Genomic DNA, 16,160 nt, shown 5'->3' with positions numbered 1-16,160 from the left:
TCCATTTACGAAATCTTCAAGGCACTAAGTAAAACTGTTGTTCATGCATTCTTACAACATTTCTAAGGCATTAAATGTTATTGATGCCTATCTTACTTTTCTTGTCAGAACCACAACTAAAAAATTGTTTAAGGAGTTGAAAGAAATGGAACATTTAATGAATATGGATTTTTAGTTATTTTTCTGGTAAATAAATATATGTGAGATTTTCCTATCTTTGCTGTTGGTTAGTTGATGTAGAAATGTGCAATTATTTCAGGTTTTCACGAACATGTTACCTGGCAGAGGATAATCAAGTCACCTGTGACAGATGTCCAACAGGATATAGCGGAAGACAATGTGAAGTGTAAGTACACTGTTTTCTTTCGTTAATCTTTCTTTTTTTAGCAGGATATTTCTTATATATGATAATTTGCTATTTCAATAATTTGTTTCCTTGTGAATTTTTATGTTCTGAATTGTTTGAAAATAACAAAATACTAAATATATAGCTAATTATAATTTTTGTTTTGTTAGTTGTGATGAAGGCTATGTTGGAGATCCTACCCAGCCAGGAGGTTCTTGTAGACGCCAGGACACAGACTTGCGCCCAGGTGTTAATGTATCCCCTGTCAGAGTGGAGGAACCATTGGGCTCTACTGTTGTTTATCAGGTAAACTGATACATTGTGATAATATATTTCTTGGTACTTGTTGTCATTATTTGATTTAGTGACGTCTTTTTGTTGTTAAGCCTTTGTATGATAAGACAGTCTACCTTCATTTACACCTTTATAGAAAGACAGTTTGAGATTTTCTAGGAAAATTAACTTAACTTGTCAAACTGTTAAGTCCATGCCATATTTGCTATCAAAATAGTTTATTAATAATCTTCTAAGCATGCAGTATTTCCAAAATAATACATGTTTGGACTGTTTTGGTTGAAATGTGAAGAAAGGACAGCATGCAAGTAGGATTGGATGTGGGGCAAATGTATTAAGAATTCTGATTTTAAATCAGTTGGTCCTGATCAGTATATAAGTTCTAATTTAGCCAGGAAAGATGAACTGTTTGATATGGCGAAGCTATGAAATTGTAGAAGGTTTATGGCTACATTCAGATGCCTGATCATGCTGGAAATAATGAAAGAAGGGGTCACCTAGGAGCTTTCTGTCCTTATTAATGCCTCAAAGTTCCTGTAACTGTGTTAAACTGAGTAAATTTTACTGATCATGCTTGAAGTAATGAAAGAAGGGGTTTTCTCTCCTAATGGATGCCTCAAAGTCCCTGTTACTGTGTTTAACTGAGTTATTTTTACTGAAAAGAAACATGTTTTTAGAATGTTGATATGAAGTGTATTTTGTTTGATTTTTCAGTGTCAAGTGACCGGTGAGGGACCATTTAATGTTGTATGGAGCCGACTGGACAGTAGACAATTACCAGACAGATCGACGGTCAGTCCCAGATATTCTCTTACTATCCGAAATCTAGAGAGAGATGATACTGGCAGATACATATGTACTGCTACAAACAGATACGGTGTTACAAGACGGGAGGTTGAACTTATCGTCATTTCTGGTAAGTCAAAAGCTTAGAGGTACAAATCAATAAAATCTAGCTTGATTATACCTTAAACATGGAAGGCAGATGTCAGGCAAGGAAAAAGCTGTTTTGGGCGTTTTATTGACATCAGTTGCTATACAAATGTGGATAAAGATCAGTCTATTACATGCATTTGTAGGAAAATTGAAAGAAATTTTACCCCCTTGTGTTCCGCAACCACCATTTATCCCTGCTTGATCATAAGAGGCAAATAAATGGGTTCAAATTACTGGAGTCTGTGTTTCTCTTAGCTCCAGCAGGTGAAGTGGTTTTGCCCCTGGTGTTGCTTTATTTTGTAAAACCCGAGGCTAGCCAAAATCATCTTTCCTGTTTTGGTGCCATACGACCTATATGGTGTTTGCGCGCCATAAAAACAAACAAAATATCAAAGAAATTCTATGACACAGCCTTCATTCTGCCTATGACTCTACATGTATATAAAAACTTAAGTTAATGCCCTTATAGACAATTTGTTCTCCATACAAAGAAATTATTATGGGAGGTAAAATTTATGAAGACTCAATGAAGAAATATTTTTAGTCTAAGATTTTATTCAGTTGGTAGTTTGCCATATAACCTAATCTATATCTGCATCGTTTTATCCTAGAAAAATGTTATAAAAACTATATGGAATATTTTACTTTCAGGACGTCCATCTCTCCAAGTCAGAATTGATAAAACACGTCTAGAGATAGAAGAAGGAAGGTCTGCTAGATTTGTATGTACCATAGTTGGACAAACTAGAGAGGTTAGTCAAGTTTTAAAGCATTTCTATAGTGATATCTCTCTAAATTGAGCTAAAGGTCATCTGCATAAATTGAGTTAAAGGTCATCTGCATAAATTGAGTTAAAGGTCATCTGCATAAATTGAGTTAAAGATCATCTGCATAAATTGAGTTAAAGGTCATCATCATGAATTGAGTTAAAAGTCGTCTGCATAAATTGAGTTAAAAGTCATCTGCATAAATTGAGTTAAAGGTCATCTGCATAAATTGAGTTAAAAGTCATCTGCATAAATTGAGTTAAAGGTCATCTGCATAAATTGAGTTAAAGATCATCTGCATAAATTGAGTTAAAGGTCATCATCATGAATTGTGTTAAAGGTAATCTGCATAAATTGAGTTAAAAGTCATCTGCATAAATTGAGTTAAAAGTCATCTGCATAAATTGAGTTAAAGGTCATCTGCATAAATTGAGTTAAAAGTCATCTGCATAAATTGAGTTAAAAGGTCATCTGCATAAATTGAATTAAAGGTCATCTGCATGAATTGAGTTAAAGGTCATCATCATGAATTGAGTTAAAGGTCATCATCATGAATTGAGTTAAAGGTCATCTGCATAAATTGGGTTAAAGGTCATCTGCATAAATTGAGTTAAAAGTCATCTGCATAAATTGAGTTAAAGATCATCTGCATAAATTGAGTTAAAGGTCATCATCATGAATTGAGTTAAAGGTCATCTGCATAAATTGAGTTAAAGGTCATCTGCATAAATTGAGTTAAAAGTCATCTGCATAAATTGAGTTAAAGGTCATCTGAAAATAAATTGAGTTAAAGATCATCTGCATAAATTGAGTTAAAGGTCATCATCATGAATTGAGTTAAAGGTCATCTGCATAAATTGAGTTAAAAGTCATCTGCATAAATTGAGTTAAAAGTCATCTGCATAAATTGAGTTAAAGGTCATCTGCATAAATTGAGTTAAAGGTCATCTGCATAAATTGAGTTAAAGTTCATCTGAAAATAAATTGAGTTAAAGATCATCTGCATAAATTGAGTTAAAGGTCATCATCATGAATTGAGTTAAAGGTCATCTGCATAAATTGAGTTAAAAGTCATCTGCATAAATTGAGTTAAAAGTCATCTGCATAAATTGAGTTAAAAGTCATCTGCATAAATTGAGTTAAAAGTCATCTGCATAAATTGAGTTAAAGGTCATCTGCATAAATTGAATTAAAGATCATCTGCATGAATTGAGTTAAAGGTCATCTGCATATATTGAGTTAAAGGTCATCATCATGAATTGAGTTAAAGGTCATCTGCATAAATTGGGTTAAAGGTCATCTGCATAAATTGAGTTAAAAGTCATCTGCATAAATTGAGTTAAAGGTCATCTGCATGAATTGAGTTAAAGGTCATGCTCAGAGAATTTTATATCAATTTATTTTGCAGATACTGAATGTAATGAAATGTTACTGTTTGAACAGTTGTTTTAGATGTATTTGCTTTTGGCATTACTTTGGTGATGCATTTTAGCTTGAAATTTATGGTTACTTTCATTGTTCAATTTTGGCCTACATTTTGTCATAACTTTGTACATTTTTAGAAGCATTCTTTTAAGAATTGGTGTCCTATTTTCAGATATCCCATAATTTGTGATGATTTGTTTTTCGGAAATAACTTAACATTTTTTCACGAATCAATTTTTTCATTTGTCAGATGACATACATTCTGTCATGGAATAAACAAGGAGGCCAAATGCCAGCCAAGGCAATAGATCAGAATGGTGTTTTAGTGATACCAAATGTTCAGAGGAGTGATGCTGGAAACTATGTGTGTATGGGATCCGACATGAACTTTATTGATGAAGCTGTAGCTGTTCTCATTGTGTCTGAAGGTATAGTATAATACTTCACATTTATAATGTCGCTTTTCATTGGATAATTATGACATTTATATAAACTATGTACTATATAAACTATGTACTATATTAACTATATACACGCTACTGTCAGTTCATGAAGTCATTTCATTTTTTTTTTATAAATGAAGGAAGTTAACTGTTTTATAAGTTTTTTTTATAAGAAATATTGATAGGTTACATGACTGTGTATATAAATGGTTGCTTGTGATTCTGGTTATATATATGCAACAGCCATTTATATAGGGCCATATAAACTGTGAAAAATCTTTATTTCTAATATTATACTCCTGGAATATAAAGATGGTAATTTAGTTAGTTTTCATGTATATCAGGACAATATATTACACAAAAGAGAATGTCTGAGATTGAAATTTGAATTAGCACTAGAATTGAAATTTGATGGGTATGGGCTACATAATTATGTTTAAATTCTGACATTGGCATTGAATCATGTTTAAGATTGGGAAGTAAGGATTGAATTTGTGAAAACTCAGAAATGTTCATGGAATAAGAATGAAAAATTAGGAGTATAGAAATACATGTTAAATATAGAGTCGAGGTGTAAAAACAAAAAGTCAAGGTGAAAATTATTACGAGTTATATTTGTTGGAACTAGTGAGATTTGAATATTTGGAGTTAAGTTTAAATTTGAGGGATATAGATTCAAAAGTCATGTCTGATATATATGAGCCCCGTCATGACAAAACAAACATAATGGGTTTGCGACCAGCGCAGTCTGATCAGGATCCATGCTGTTCGCTTACCTAATCTATTACAAGTTGAGAAACTGATAGCGAACAACATGGATTCTGATAGCGAACAACATGGATTCTGATCAGACTGCGCAGATGCGCAGGCTGGTCTGGATCCATGCTGGTCGCAAACCCACTATGTTGGTTTTGTCATGGCATGGCTCATATATATTTTAAGGTAAGGTCATAATCATGTCAGTTTTGTATTGATATCTTTGTTTTAATATAGGAGAAGATAAAGCGCCAACTGTAAGAATTGAACCAAGATACCAGAAAGTCGACGAAGGCTCTCGGGTGCGTTTCACTTGTATTGCAACCGGAGAACCGGCTCCTAGGATAGAATGGTACCGTGGAAACAACAGAGAGATGAACCCAGAGGCCACAATCACGAGTGATGGAGTTTTCACAATTCCTCGTGTAAGACAAGAGGACGAGTCAGATTATTACTGTAAAGCTACAAATGACCTTGGCACGACAGAACTCAGGACAATTCTTTATGTAACAAGAGGTAAAATGTGTATGTTTTTATTGCAAATAGAAGAATATAATGTTTTGTTAATGAAAACTGAATATGTTTGTTAGTATACAACCATGATCATACTTTACCTAAAAATATGAAAGACTGAAGTATCATTACAATTTGAAAATTGAGTATTTCAATTAAACAATTAAGATTACTGTTGAATCCATTATGTAAATGAATAAGTGTATGAAATAAAAAATTATACTGTAAGCAAGGTAACTTTTAGGCATGTAGGGCCATATGTTCTTACTCTTGTTATATATTATTGTTTTGTAATTACTGAATTATTGATAAAACACATTTCACTATTATACAGTTTATCATATCTTACATTTTTGCAGTTGAGAGACCAGAGATTACAATCATTGTAAGACAGACTAAGTACGTAAGTATCATCGGAGAAACTGCTCGTCTTGAATGTTACACGGAAGATGCGACCGGTAGAGTTACGTTATTCTGGTCTCGGTCTAGTGGACTACCTTCCGGATCATCACAAGATAACGGTATCCTGACAATTCCGAATGTTCAACCAAGCTATGCTGGTAACTATGTTTGTACCGGAACAGACAGGGAAAGTGGACGTGTTGGTACAGCAGTAGCCGTTCTTGATGTGCAGATTGAGGAAGAAAGTATGTTATTGTCTTAATATTCTTTTCATGGTTGATTTTATTTAAAAGAAGTGTTTATCTTATGTATATACATTTTTTTGCTTTCATCAGTTGTTAGAATTAGCTAAATAGATTATAACAACCTATTAATAGCTGTTTAATGTGCATTAGAGTTTCATTACATTTCCGTTTTAAAATGCTTCTGGTTGAATTGGTGATTTGGATTCTTGTCAAATATATATATCTTCTGTATATAACAATATATTGGCTTTTAACAATTGTTTGAATAACGTTAAGGGGTGTCCATGGTTGAATGCTTTGGGTCGTTGACTCCAAACCACTTGCCCCTCACCGCTTTGGGTTTGAATCCTTACAGGGACTTGTGATTCTTTCATGTGAGGAAGCTATCCAGTTAGCTTACAGAACGTCAGTGGTTCTACTCAGGTGCCCGTTTGTGCCTGAAATAATGTACAGAAGAGCACCTGAGGTCTTCCTCCACCAGTAAAGCACAGCTTTGGCGGCACTTAAATTGAAAAAGATGAAAAAAAAAGAACAATAAAGAAATATAATTATCAGAATTAAATTGAAAATTGATATTGGTTTTATTCTTAGCCCCAATTTGAGTTAAAAGGATTAAAACATTTTTCATTTTTAAATAAGGTTATTATGCATGATGAAAATGATATATAATTCCGAAAAATGGAGTGAGCAATGATCTGAAATTTCCCTTCACACCATTTTAAATACACTTCTGGTCTAATTTGTTTTGTTAGATGTTCCTCCTACTGTAAGCCTGGAACAAGAAAAGATAACTATTCCAATGGGAACCACTGGTACTCTGCGTTGTACAGTGACAGGAAAACCAGAACCAAAGATTACATGGCTCAAGTCTAGGGAAGACCTGTCATCCAATCACCAGGTATGATAATTTTATGATATCTTTCATTGGTCAGTGTCAAATTTGAAATATGAAATGTTGTTTAAGGTGTTAAAAATTAGAAACTAGGTTCTTAAAAAGAATGATATAAATAATGATGTCATTGAAAGTAGTTACATTTATTCAGTTTTTCTTCGGACACAGAGTGCCTTAGGTCATTGACTTCAAACCGCTTGCCTCTTACTGATGTAGGTTCAAATCCCGCCAAGGCCTTGGATTCTTTTATGAGAGGAAGTTGTTAAACTAGCTTACGGATTAGAATATTGGTGTTTCTACTAACCCTAACCAAAAAAAAAAAAAAAAAAAAAAAAGAAAAAGAACACCCTTCATTGCATCACTGATTCTTTTAACAAATGTATTTACTACAAAGTCTGGACTAGCTGAAAAAAAAAATGCAAGGCATGATTGCATGTACAACATGAATAACTTTTTGAAATATTTTTTATGCCCCCCTTCGAAGAAGAGGGGGTATATTGTTTTGCTAATGTCGGTCTGTCTGTCTGTCGGTCTGTCCGTCGGTCTGTCCGTCGGTAGACCACATGGTTTCCGCTGATTATCTTGAAAAGTATTTATCACAAAGTCTTCATATTTTACATAGTGATTGGTCATAACTAGTAGATGACCCCTATTGATTTTGGGGTCACTAGGTCAAAGGTCAAGGTCACAGGGACCTTAAATGGCAAAATGGTTTCCGCTGATTATCTTAAAAAGTATGTATCACAAAGTCTTCATATTTCACACAGTGAGTGGTCATCACTAGTAGATGACCCCTATTGATTTTCGGGTCACTAGGTCAAAGGTCAAGGTCACAGGGACCTTAAATGTCAAAATGGTTTCCACTGATTATCTTGAAAAGTATGTATCACAAAAGTCTTCATATTTCACACAGTGATTGGTCATCACTAGTAGATGACCCCTATTGATTTTGGGGTCACTAGGTCAAAGGTCAAGGTCACAGGGGCTTTAAATGTCAAAATGGTTTCCGCTGATTATCTTGAAAAGTATTCATCACAAAGTCTTCATATTTCACATTGTGATTGGTCATCACTAGTAGATGACCCCTATTGATTTTGGGGTCACTAGGTCAAAGGTCAAGGTCACAGGGGCCTTAAATGTCAAAAGGGTTTCCGCTGATTATCTTGAAAAGTATTCATCACAAAGTCTTCATATTTCACCTAGTTATTGGTCATAAGTATTAGATGACCTCTATTGATTTAGGGGTCATTAGGTCAAAGGTCAATGTCACATGGGCCTTAAATGTCAAAATGGTTTCCGTTGATTATCTTGAAAAGTATTTATCACAAAGTCTTCATATTTCACATTGTGATTGGTCATCACTAGTAGATGACCCCTATTGATTTTGGGGTCAAAGGTCAAGGTCACAGGGGCCTTAAATGTCAAAAGGGTTTCCGCTGATTATCTTGAAAAGTATTCATCACAAAGTCTTCATATTTCACCTAGTTATTGGTCATAAGTATTAGATGACCTCTATTGATTTAGGGGTCATTAGGTCAAAGGTCAATGTCACATGGGCCTTAAATGTCAAAATGGTTTCCGTTGATTTTTCCATAATTGAACACTTCCATGTACCCATTTTTGGCAAGTTTCTTTAATAAAATTACCAATTATGTGAGTCAATGGCTAGAAAGGGGGTTATATGTGTCGTTCGACATTCTTGTTTTTTGAACTTCTGACTTTTTACATGGAATTGAATTTATCAGTTGTGAAATATAAGCTTATTTACTATACTATACTATAAGACTATTTACTATGCTATTTACAGGTTAATGGTAATGTGCTTAGAATCACCCAGGCAACGATGGCTGACCGAGGTATTTATGTGTGCCGTGCCGAAAATGCCGCTGGTTTAGACCAAGATTGGACTGTTGTTGAAGTAGAAAGTAAGTTAGCTAGAAGCATACTTTTCCTTGTCATTGAAATTTATATATTTCAAGATAAGTGAAAGTTAACTTTTGGAAAAAAAAATCAGTTTTTGGTTTTAAGATTTTATCTTTTACTAAAACAGTTATTGATTTAATTTTTACAACCAATTGGTTTGATTTTTCATAAAGAAACTGTCCAGTTTGCACGATTTGAATAGTGATTTACTCTAAATAATCTACTATGTTAACATCAAGAACTAAATATATGTTTTAATAACATCTTATAAACTAACCACTGTTTTTGGTTGTTGTTTTTGTGTTTTTTTGCTCAATTATGGTAGTGATTTACAAAATGGGATTTCTTTTGAAGTTTTCATTTCATGAACTCAACTAGAGTAGTTAAAGCTTTTGTGGCTAAGTTATTGCTATTGTCTTCATAGTAACCTTTCCCTCACATCCATGTTGAAAAATGATTGATACAGTCTCAAGGACTTCATCACAATCAAACTTAAACTAGAATAATATATTAAAATGGTAACTATGTTACAGGACGCATGAGGCCAAAGATTGACCTTTATCCTAACACAACTCAGCGTGTGGCTGTAGGTAGCAGTGCATTGTTCCAGTGTAGAGTTATGGATGGTGATCCGCCACCAAGAATCTCATGGTCCAGGTAATACTTTATTGGACAGCTTTATATAAGGGACACTACTGTCATGCTTATTACAAACTTTTGTAAGGTACAATTAATATTAAAAGAAAATGATTGGCATGCTACATTATAAGATTTAATTGAATGATATAAAAAGATATATATCTTTAAAGTATTGAGTCTTATTCTGAATAGGTATAAAACATTTCAACAGGTTATATGGCCCAGTACAAATGGTTGTAAGGTTATATAACCTGAGCAGTTATATAACCTGGATTGTTATATTACATGAACTGTTATATAACACAATCTGTTATATAACCTGATCTGTAATATAGACCTGACTAAGCTGTCATATAGACCTGACTAAGCTGTTATATAGACCTGACTAAGCTGTTATATAGACCTGACTAAGCTGTTATATAGACCTGACTAAGCTGTTATATAGACCTGACTAAGCTGTTATATAGACCTGACTAAGCTGTTATATAGACCTGACTAAGCTGTTATATAGACCTGACTAAGCTGTTATATAGACCTGACTAAGCCGTTATATAGACCTGACTAAGCCGTTATATATACCTGACTAAGCCGTTATATAGACCTGACTAAGCCGTTATATAGACCTGACTAAGCTGTTATAGAGACATGAGCTGTTAGATGACTGATGAGGCTGAACCTTATAAAAGGTTTTGAGGTTCTATTTCCATGGCTTCTTTAGGCTGACATAATGCAGGTAGTTATTCCATGATGTTGCTCTACTTGTTCACCTGGAGAAAGTCACCAAATGATATTATCAATGTTATTGCATGTTAAAACCCAGGCAGACATATATTTTAACTATATTTGTATGTATATTATAGAGTTGGAGGCACCCCTATGCCAGCAGACAAAGTGGAGACAATGGACAATGGTGTAATCATGTTTAAACAAGTAAGCCAAGCTGAACAAGGTGGTTATATTTGTACAGCAGAGAATGAGATGGGATCAACCACAGCTACTGCAACACTTATTGTAGAAGGTAGGTTTCATCCAGAGAAATCATTTTACAGTAAAAAAAACAAGACTAAAGATCAACAAGACAAAGGCTACATTCAAAGGACAAATAAATTTAGTTATTGGCAATATAAAAACCGATTTAGTTCATACAAACACTGTTTGATAAAGTTCAAACACTGCACTAGTAAATTACAAACAATACTCCAAAATACATATTCCTTGCTTAAGAAAGCAGTCTTGAAGATAGTGAAGAAAAAAACTTTAGGTAAAACATAGACCATGTTTGATTGAATCTGTTTGTAAACATGTATGTAGCCATGTTCCCAAACATTGTATCTGTGAAAATGGAAAAACCAACTTTGTTTGGTTAAGGATGTTCATAAAACCTTCCTGATCCCTTGGAGGGAGATATCCAAAATTAAACATATTTGTATAACTAATTTAAACAAAAATAACAAATATTTGCACAATATGTTTGTTTTTAGGTCCACCCACAATAACTATCCAGCCTAGTAAAACAGTGTACGCTCTGATTGGTCAGCGTGTTACACTTGAATGTACAGCAGACGGCGACCCTATTCCATCTGTATACTGGATAGAACCAGTACGACGTGGCCGTGGTGATGTTCCCCTTGAAGTTGACCCATCCACCCCGGAACGTTCCTTTGCAGGCACTGCAATTGTTGATATTGCAAGTGTAGAAAGGGACGATCAGGGAACATATACTTGTGTAGCTTCAAATACAGGTGGACGAACGGAAGATAGAGTTCAGCTTGTTGGTATGTAAACTATTACTTATCCATTTATATAATTCATTAAAGTGTTTACTCTGGTTGTGATTTACTGGATGACGTGATGTGCTAGAGTGAAAGGCTTCCAATACAAACACATGATATGTTAATGGAAAAAGTTTAACTGATGCATTAATTTCAAGCCTGTACGTTTAACAATTGCGTATAGTTAAATAATTACTAAATGATATATAAAGTTAGTCAGATTAGTTTTGTTTGAATCTGTTTTCTTGTAGTCCTTTCAGTACAAAACAATACTGTATAAGTGAATATTTTTACATCACATAAAGTTTGTGAATGTCAAAAAATGGACCTTTTACATAGTAACTGGTGTAAAGGTAAATTGGCAACCAAAGACTTTAATTAAGTTGATGTAACTTTTGCTGACTCAATTGTGTTGATTGGCAAACATCGCAAATATTTCCACGCTGAAAATAAAGCACTTATACAGTATTAGGCCAGATGGTTTTTGCTGACAAAAATAAGTCTATTGCTGTTGTTTCAAATGAGTAAATGAAGAGAGTTGTAATTTATATGAGATAAATTATAGATGTTTTACTGTTCCAGAGTCCAGGAACAATTGTTTAGTGCCAATAAAAACATGTTATATAAATGATTATCTCCCTTTTTCAGTACGTGAAGGGGAAGGCAGGGGAGTGTCTATTGGTGGTCCAAGCACATTGTCAGTGGTTGAGGGACAAAGTGTAGAACTTATCTGCTCTGCCAATGGTATTTTGCTTCTTTTTGTTTGAATAAATCAAACCATATTAAATACTTAGAGAGATGTATTAACACAAAAACAATCCCGAAATCTCTACGAGTCAACCTTACACCCCAAGTACCGGTCATCAACTCATTATTACAAATTGAATGGGAAGAAGCTCACATTACGTTCGGTCTAAGATTATGCTCAATTTTATTACAGTATTGGAAGAACAGAAAGGAAATAATCATAAAAGAAATGGAAACTGTCAACACAGATTTAAATAAAATCACATCACAAGACCAAATTAATCTCATCACCGATATAGCAAAGATTACACTCAATGTGGAAAAAGAACTTAATAACAAGAAAAAAAGTCCAGAACAATGATTTCATCCACATAACTCTTGGAAAAATATCATAGATAGTAAAATATTTATATAAACCGTAAAATCTTGCAGAAAATTGTAAATAATTGGGCCTCATTTTCGAGAGGATATGGATTCCTCCCACATGGCCTTAAATAGAAATTCACCCTGGATATATTCTTACACTAATTGAACACTTTTTGTAAGACAATTAACTATTTAAGAAGATTACAGATACTTTATACTAATCAAAGCTCTTCAAAACCCATTTATACTTGAGATTGAAAGAACCAACAGCTAAAATATCGTACCAGAATTTAAGTTATACATGTACATTTGTTACAAAAATTACATAAAGCAATCATCCACAGGAAATCCCAATTAACGTCTACATATTTACTCATAACAATGAAGAATTGTAGTTTGTTAATACTGAAACCAACTAATTTTTCCTCAGTAACTATATTAAATCAACCTAAGACTACAAAGTTAGAACTACATTTATGCAAAACAATCATTAAGGTTAATATGAACACTTAAACCATGCTGTAAAATGGTCATTGACATAGATATGATCTGTGGTTATCTATTTTATATGGAAAAATAACTTGGCACTTTGCCCAGAAAAACTTGGCACTTAGCCCAGATAAACTCATTTATATGTCTATTTATAGTAACATACGTCACATTCTGTAGCCGCATTTTTAGTACTTCAGTAATCATTTTTCTTTGAAATATATCCTGATGAAGGTCTTGAAAGACCGAAACCGGTAGATCCTAGAATAAACCAGTTATAAACCATCCTGATGTTTGATGTGTATTCTCTCCTTCCCTTGATTTAGTTGTTTATAAATCAAATATTGTATGATAAAGGTTATGAATATGTGTAATATATTGTAAGTTTAAGGTGAAAGATTTCTATTATTTGATTTTTAATGGTCTGCTTTTCCTTTCATTGTTGGCATCAATTTTTGGTTATTCGATTTTATCATTGTTATTAAAAGGAAAGAACTACGGTATTTATGTAAATATTTTATAGATTTGAGAAACCCAGTAATACGTTGGCGACGTCGTGAAGGTCGACTGCCTGCAGGTCACAGTGTACGTAACGGTGTGTTGACGCTACCAAGATTCAGATCGGAGTATGCTGGAGAATACATTTGTTCTACAACTGTTCAACAACAATCTTACGAAGCTTCAGTTTTCATTATCATCACAGGTCAGTAATGTTTTGGGAATATTTTCATTAATAGTAGATTATTGTACAATATTAATATGTCCTTGACTGTAATTAATATACAAATATGTACAAATGTAGTAAATGAAGATAATGTTTCTTTTGCATGAATATAAATAACATGGATAACTTTATACAGAATTTTAGTTAGATTGTGAAGGAAGCTATAAGCTTATATAAACACAATCCAATGAATCCATTCCTGAAACCAACCAGTACAATGTACTTAGCAACCAGTGTAAACTTTTTGCTTAAGGAAACCATTGATGGGGTTTGAACCCACCCAGCTAGCAATCCTTAGATCACTAGTGCTTTTTAGAATTATTTACATAGAACTTGTTATACTGTCTTACATAGTTTAAGTTACTAAGCTTACTCTCTATAAGCTAAAAGTCAATTTTAAATTTTCAGATATTGAATAATTACTAGTGTTATGTTACTACATTTGTATCTGAATTTTCTCTGATGAAATTAGTTTTGATTATTGTGGTGTGCTTGTTACCATAATTATACATGTATGATTGATTTTCAGTTAATTTATTTAAAATTTCATTTAATGATATTCATGTTTCAGTTGCGCCACGTCTCACAATATCACCACAGCGTATCACAAGTCGTGCCGGAGATACCATACAGTTACGATGCACAGGGGCCGGTAGCGGACCTTTTAATATTGAATGGTCAAGAATTGGTGCTCAGATGAACCCAAGTGCAACAGAACGAGATGGCGTTCTGGAAATTCGTCAAGTGACAGCAGCTGATGCTGGCAGGTACCGATGCGTTGTCCAAAGCAGTTCTGGAAGTCAAGATGGATACGCCCTCGTAGAAATCGAAGGTAAAGAGTTTTATTTGATATAATTTTTGCATATTCTGTTTACGATACAAATGATGGTTTAAACCATATATAAGTTAAGACTTAAAAACATTGATCTATAATGTGTTTCAAATCTAAAAAAAATGAGCCGTGTCATGACAAAACCAATATCCGCGTAGTCTGATTAGGATCCATGCTGTTCGCTATCAGTTTCTCAACTTGTTATAGGGTTTGTAAGCAAACAGCATGGATCCTGATCAGACTGCTCGGATGCGCAGGCTGGTCTGGATCCATGCTGGTCGCAAATCCATTATGTTGGTTTTGTCATGACATGGCTCAAATGTAGTTTTTGCACTCTTAACAGGCTATTTAGTTACTGACAGACTTTTGTTTATTCAATACTTTTGGTTTCAACAAAATTTTTTTTATCATATTTTGATATCAATATTTTGTTACAGTTCCCCCATCTATAGTGGTAGCACAACGAGATGTGTACACGGAGGTTAACAGGATTGTTAGATTACAATGTGACGTCACTGGAAGTCCTCCCCCAGTAGTGAGATGGGAAAAAGAAGGAGATCAGCTTCCTTCACAACATAAAATACAGGATGGAGTTCTTACGTAAGTTTTCTGTTTTTTTTGGATGCTTGTAGCTAAAATAAGATGTTCCTCATTTTAGCATTTTGAATTTTGACATGTATAATGTACCTTTTCAGTTTTTAGCAGGGAAAAGTTTAGCCCAGCCTTTTCTATTCATTGCTATGTAAATTGCTCACAGACCGTATCACAAACAAAACCATGTGTTCTTTTGTGTTAACCAGGTCATCCACATTTAACACAGTGTAGCAATTTGATAGCCTGTGAACCAATTTGCATAGAACTGTAAACACCAGAGAGATCCATTCAGATTAAATTTCGACTTCATTAACATTTTGTAAGGGAAAATAAACAAGTTAAAGTGGCCATATCACTACACAGGTCTCAACATCAAACCTACCTGATGAAAAGTATAATTGAGCCGCGTCACGACAAAACCAACATAATGCGTTTGCGACCAGCATGGATCCAGACCAGCCTGCGCATCCGCGCAGTCTGATCAGGATCCATGCTGTTCGCTATCAGTTTCTCTACTTATAAAAGAGTTGGTAAGCGAACAGCATGGATCCTGATTTGACTGCGCAGATGCGCAGGCTGGTCTGGATCCATGCTGGTCACAAACGCATTACGTTGGTTTTGTGGTGACGCGGCTCAAATCATCCTGATAAAAAGCATAATTATTTAAACTGTGTTTTAAAATGCATAGAAGATACAGTTGGATTTGTCTGAATTTTTTTATCAAGAATGGCACAGTTGGTCACTACATACATATATAAATGAATCGCAATAATTATATGTTAAAATTAATACTCATAACCCAAAATTTATAACCAAGGATGTAATATAAATTATTGATACAGTATGCATTGAACATTTAGAAACTTTTGGTTAGAGTAAAATAACAACCAGTGTGTTAACAATGTGTTTATATGACTATAATGTATTACAGAATCTATGGTGTACAAGAAGCCGATGCTGGTAGATATATTTGTTCAGCATCTTCCAGTGCTGGCTCGTCCAGAGACTATGCTGTCCTTCATGTTACCAGTATGTAATAGTTTCTACATGTTTGA

General features: G+C 34.0%; 1 protein-coding gene across 11 annotated transcripts in view; it reads left to right on the top strand.

Moving 5' to 3' along the window:
- Positions 1 to 16,160, top strand: part of LOC132742280 (basement membrane-specific heparan sulfate proteoglycan core protein-like) — a 171,500-nt gene that overhangs the window by 118,659 nt on the left and 36,681 nt on the right. For all 11 annotated transcript variants that reach the window (XM_060730647.1, XM_060730642.1, XM_060730638.1 and 8 more), the window contains 17 exons: positions 260 to 346; positions 517 to 652; positions 1,355 to 1,556; positions 2,228 to 2,328; positions 4,019 to 4,196; positions 5,205 to 5,483; positions 5,840 to 6,127; positions 6,880 to 7,025; positions 8,827 to 8,944; positions 9,476 to 9,599; positions 10,442 to 10,599; positions 11,063 to 11,356; positions 12,002 to 12,097; positions 13,479 to 13,658; positions 14,251 to 14,511; positions 14,949 to 15,111; positions 16,037 to 16,134. In XM_060730647.1, coding sequence (XP_060586630.1) covers positions 260 to 346; positions 517 to 652; positions 1,355 to 1,556; positions 2,228 to 2,328; positions 4,019 to 4,196; positions 5,205 to 5,483; positions 5,840 to 6,127; positions 6,880 to 7,025; positions 8,827 to 8,944; positions 9,476 to 9,599; positions 10,442 to 10,599; positions 11,063 to 11,356; positions 12,002 to 12,097; positions 13,479 to 13,658; positions 14,251 to 14,511; positions 14,949 to 15,111; positions 16,037 to 16,134 — 2,909 coding nt within the window. The remainder of the gene's footprint in view (positions 1 to 259; positions 347 to 516; positions 653 to 1,354; positions 1,557 to 2,227; positions 2,329 to 4,018; positions 4,197 to 5,204; positions 5,484 to 5,839; positions 6,128 to 6,879; positions 7,026 to 8,826; positions 8,945 to 9,475; positions 9,600 to 10,441; positions 10,600 to 11,062; positions 11,357 to 12,001; positions 12,098 to 13,478; positions 13,659 to 14,250; positions 14,512 to 14,948; positions 15,112 to 16,036; positions 16,135 to 16,160) is intronic.

Source organism: Ruditapes philippinarum, unplaced genomic scaffold (assembly GCF_026571515.1).
Source record: "Ruditapes philippinarum isolate M1 unplaced genomic scaffold, ASM2657151v2 ctg2745_1_1_1_1, whole genome shotgun sequence".
Lineage (NCBI taxonomy): Eukaryota > Metazoa > Mollusca > Bivalvia > Venerida > Veneridae > Ruditapes > Ruditapes philippinarum.
Note: the sequence above shows the minus strand (reverse complement) of the source record. Positions and strands in the feature narration are given on the sequence as shown.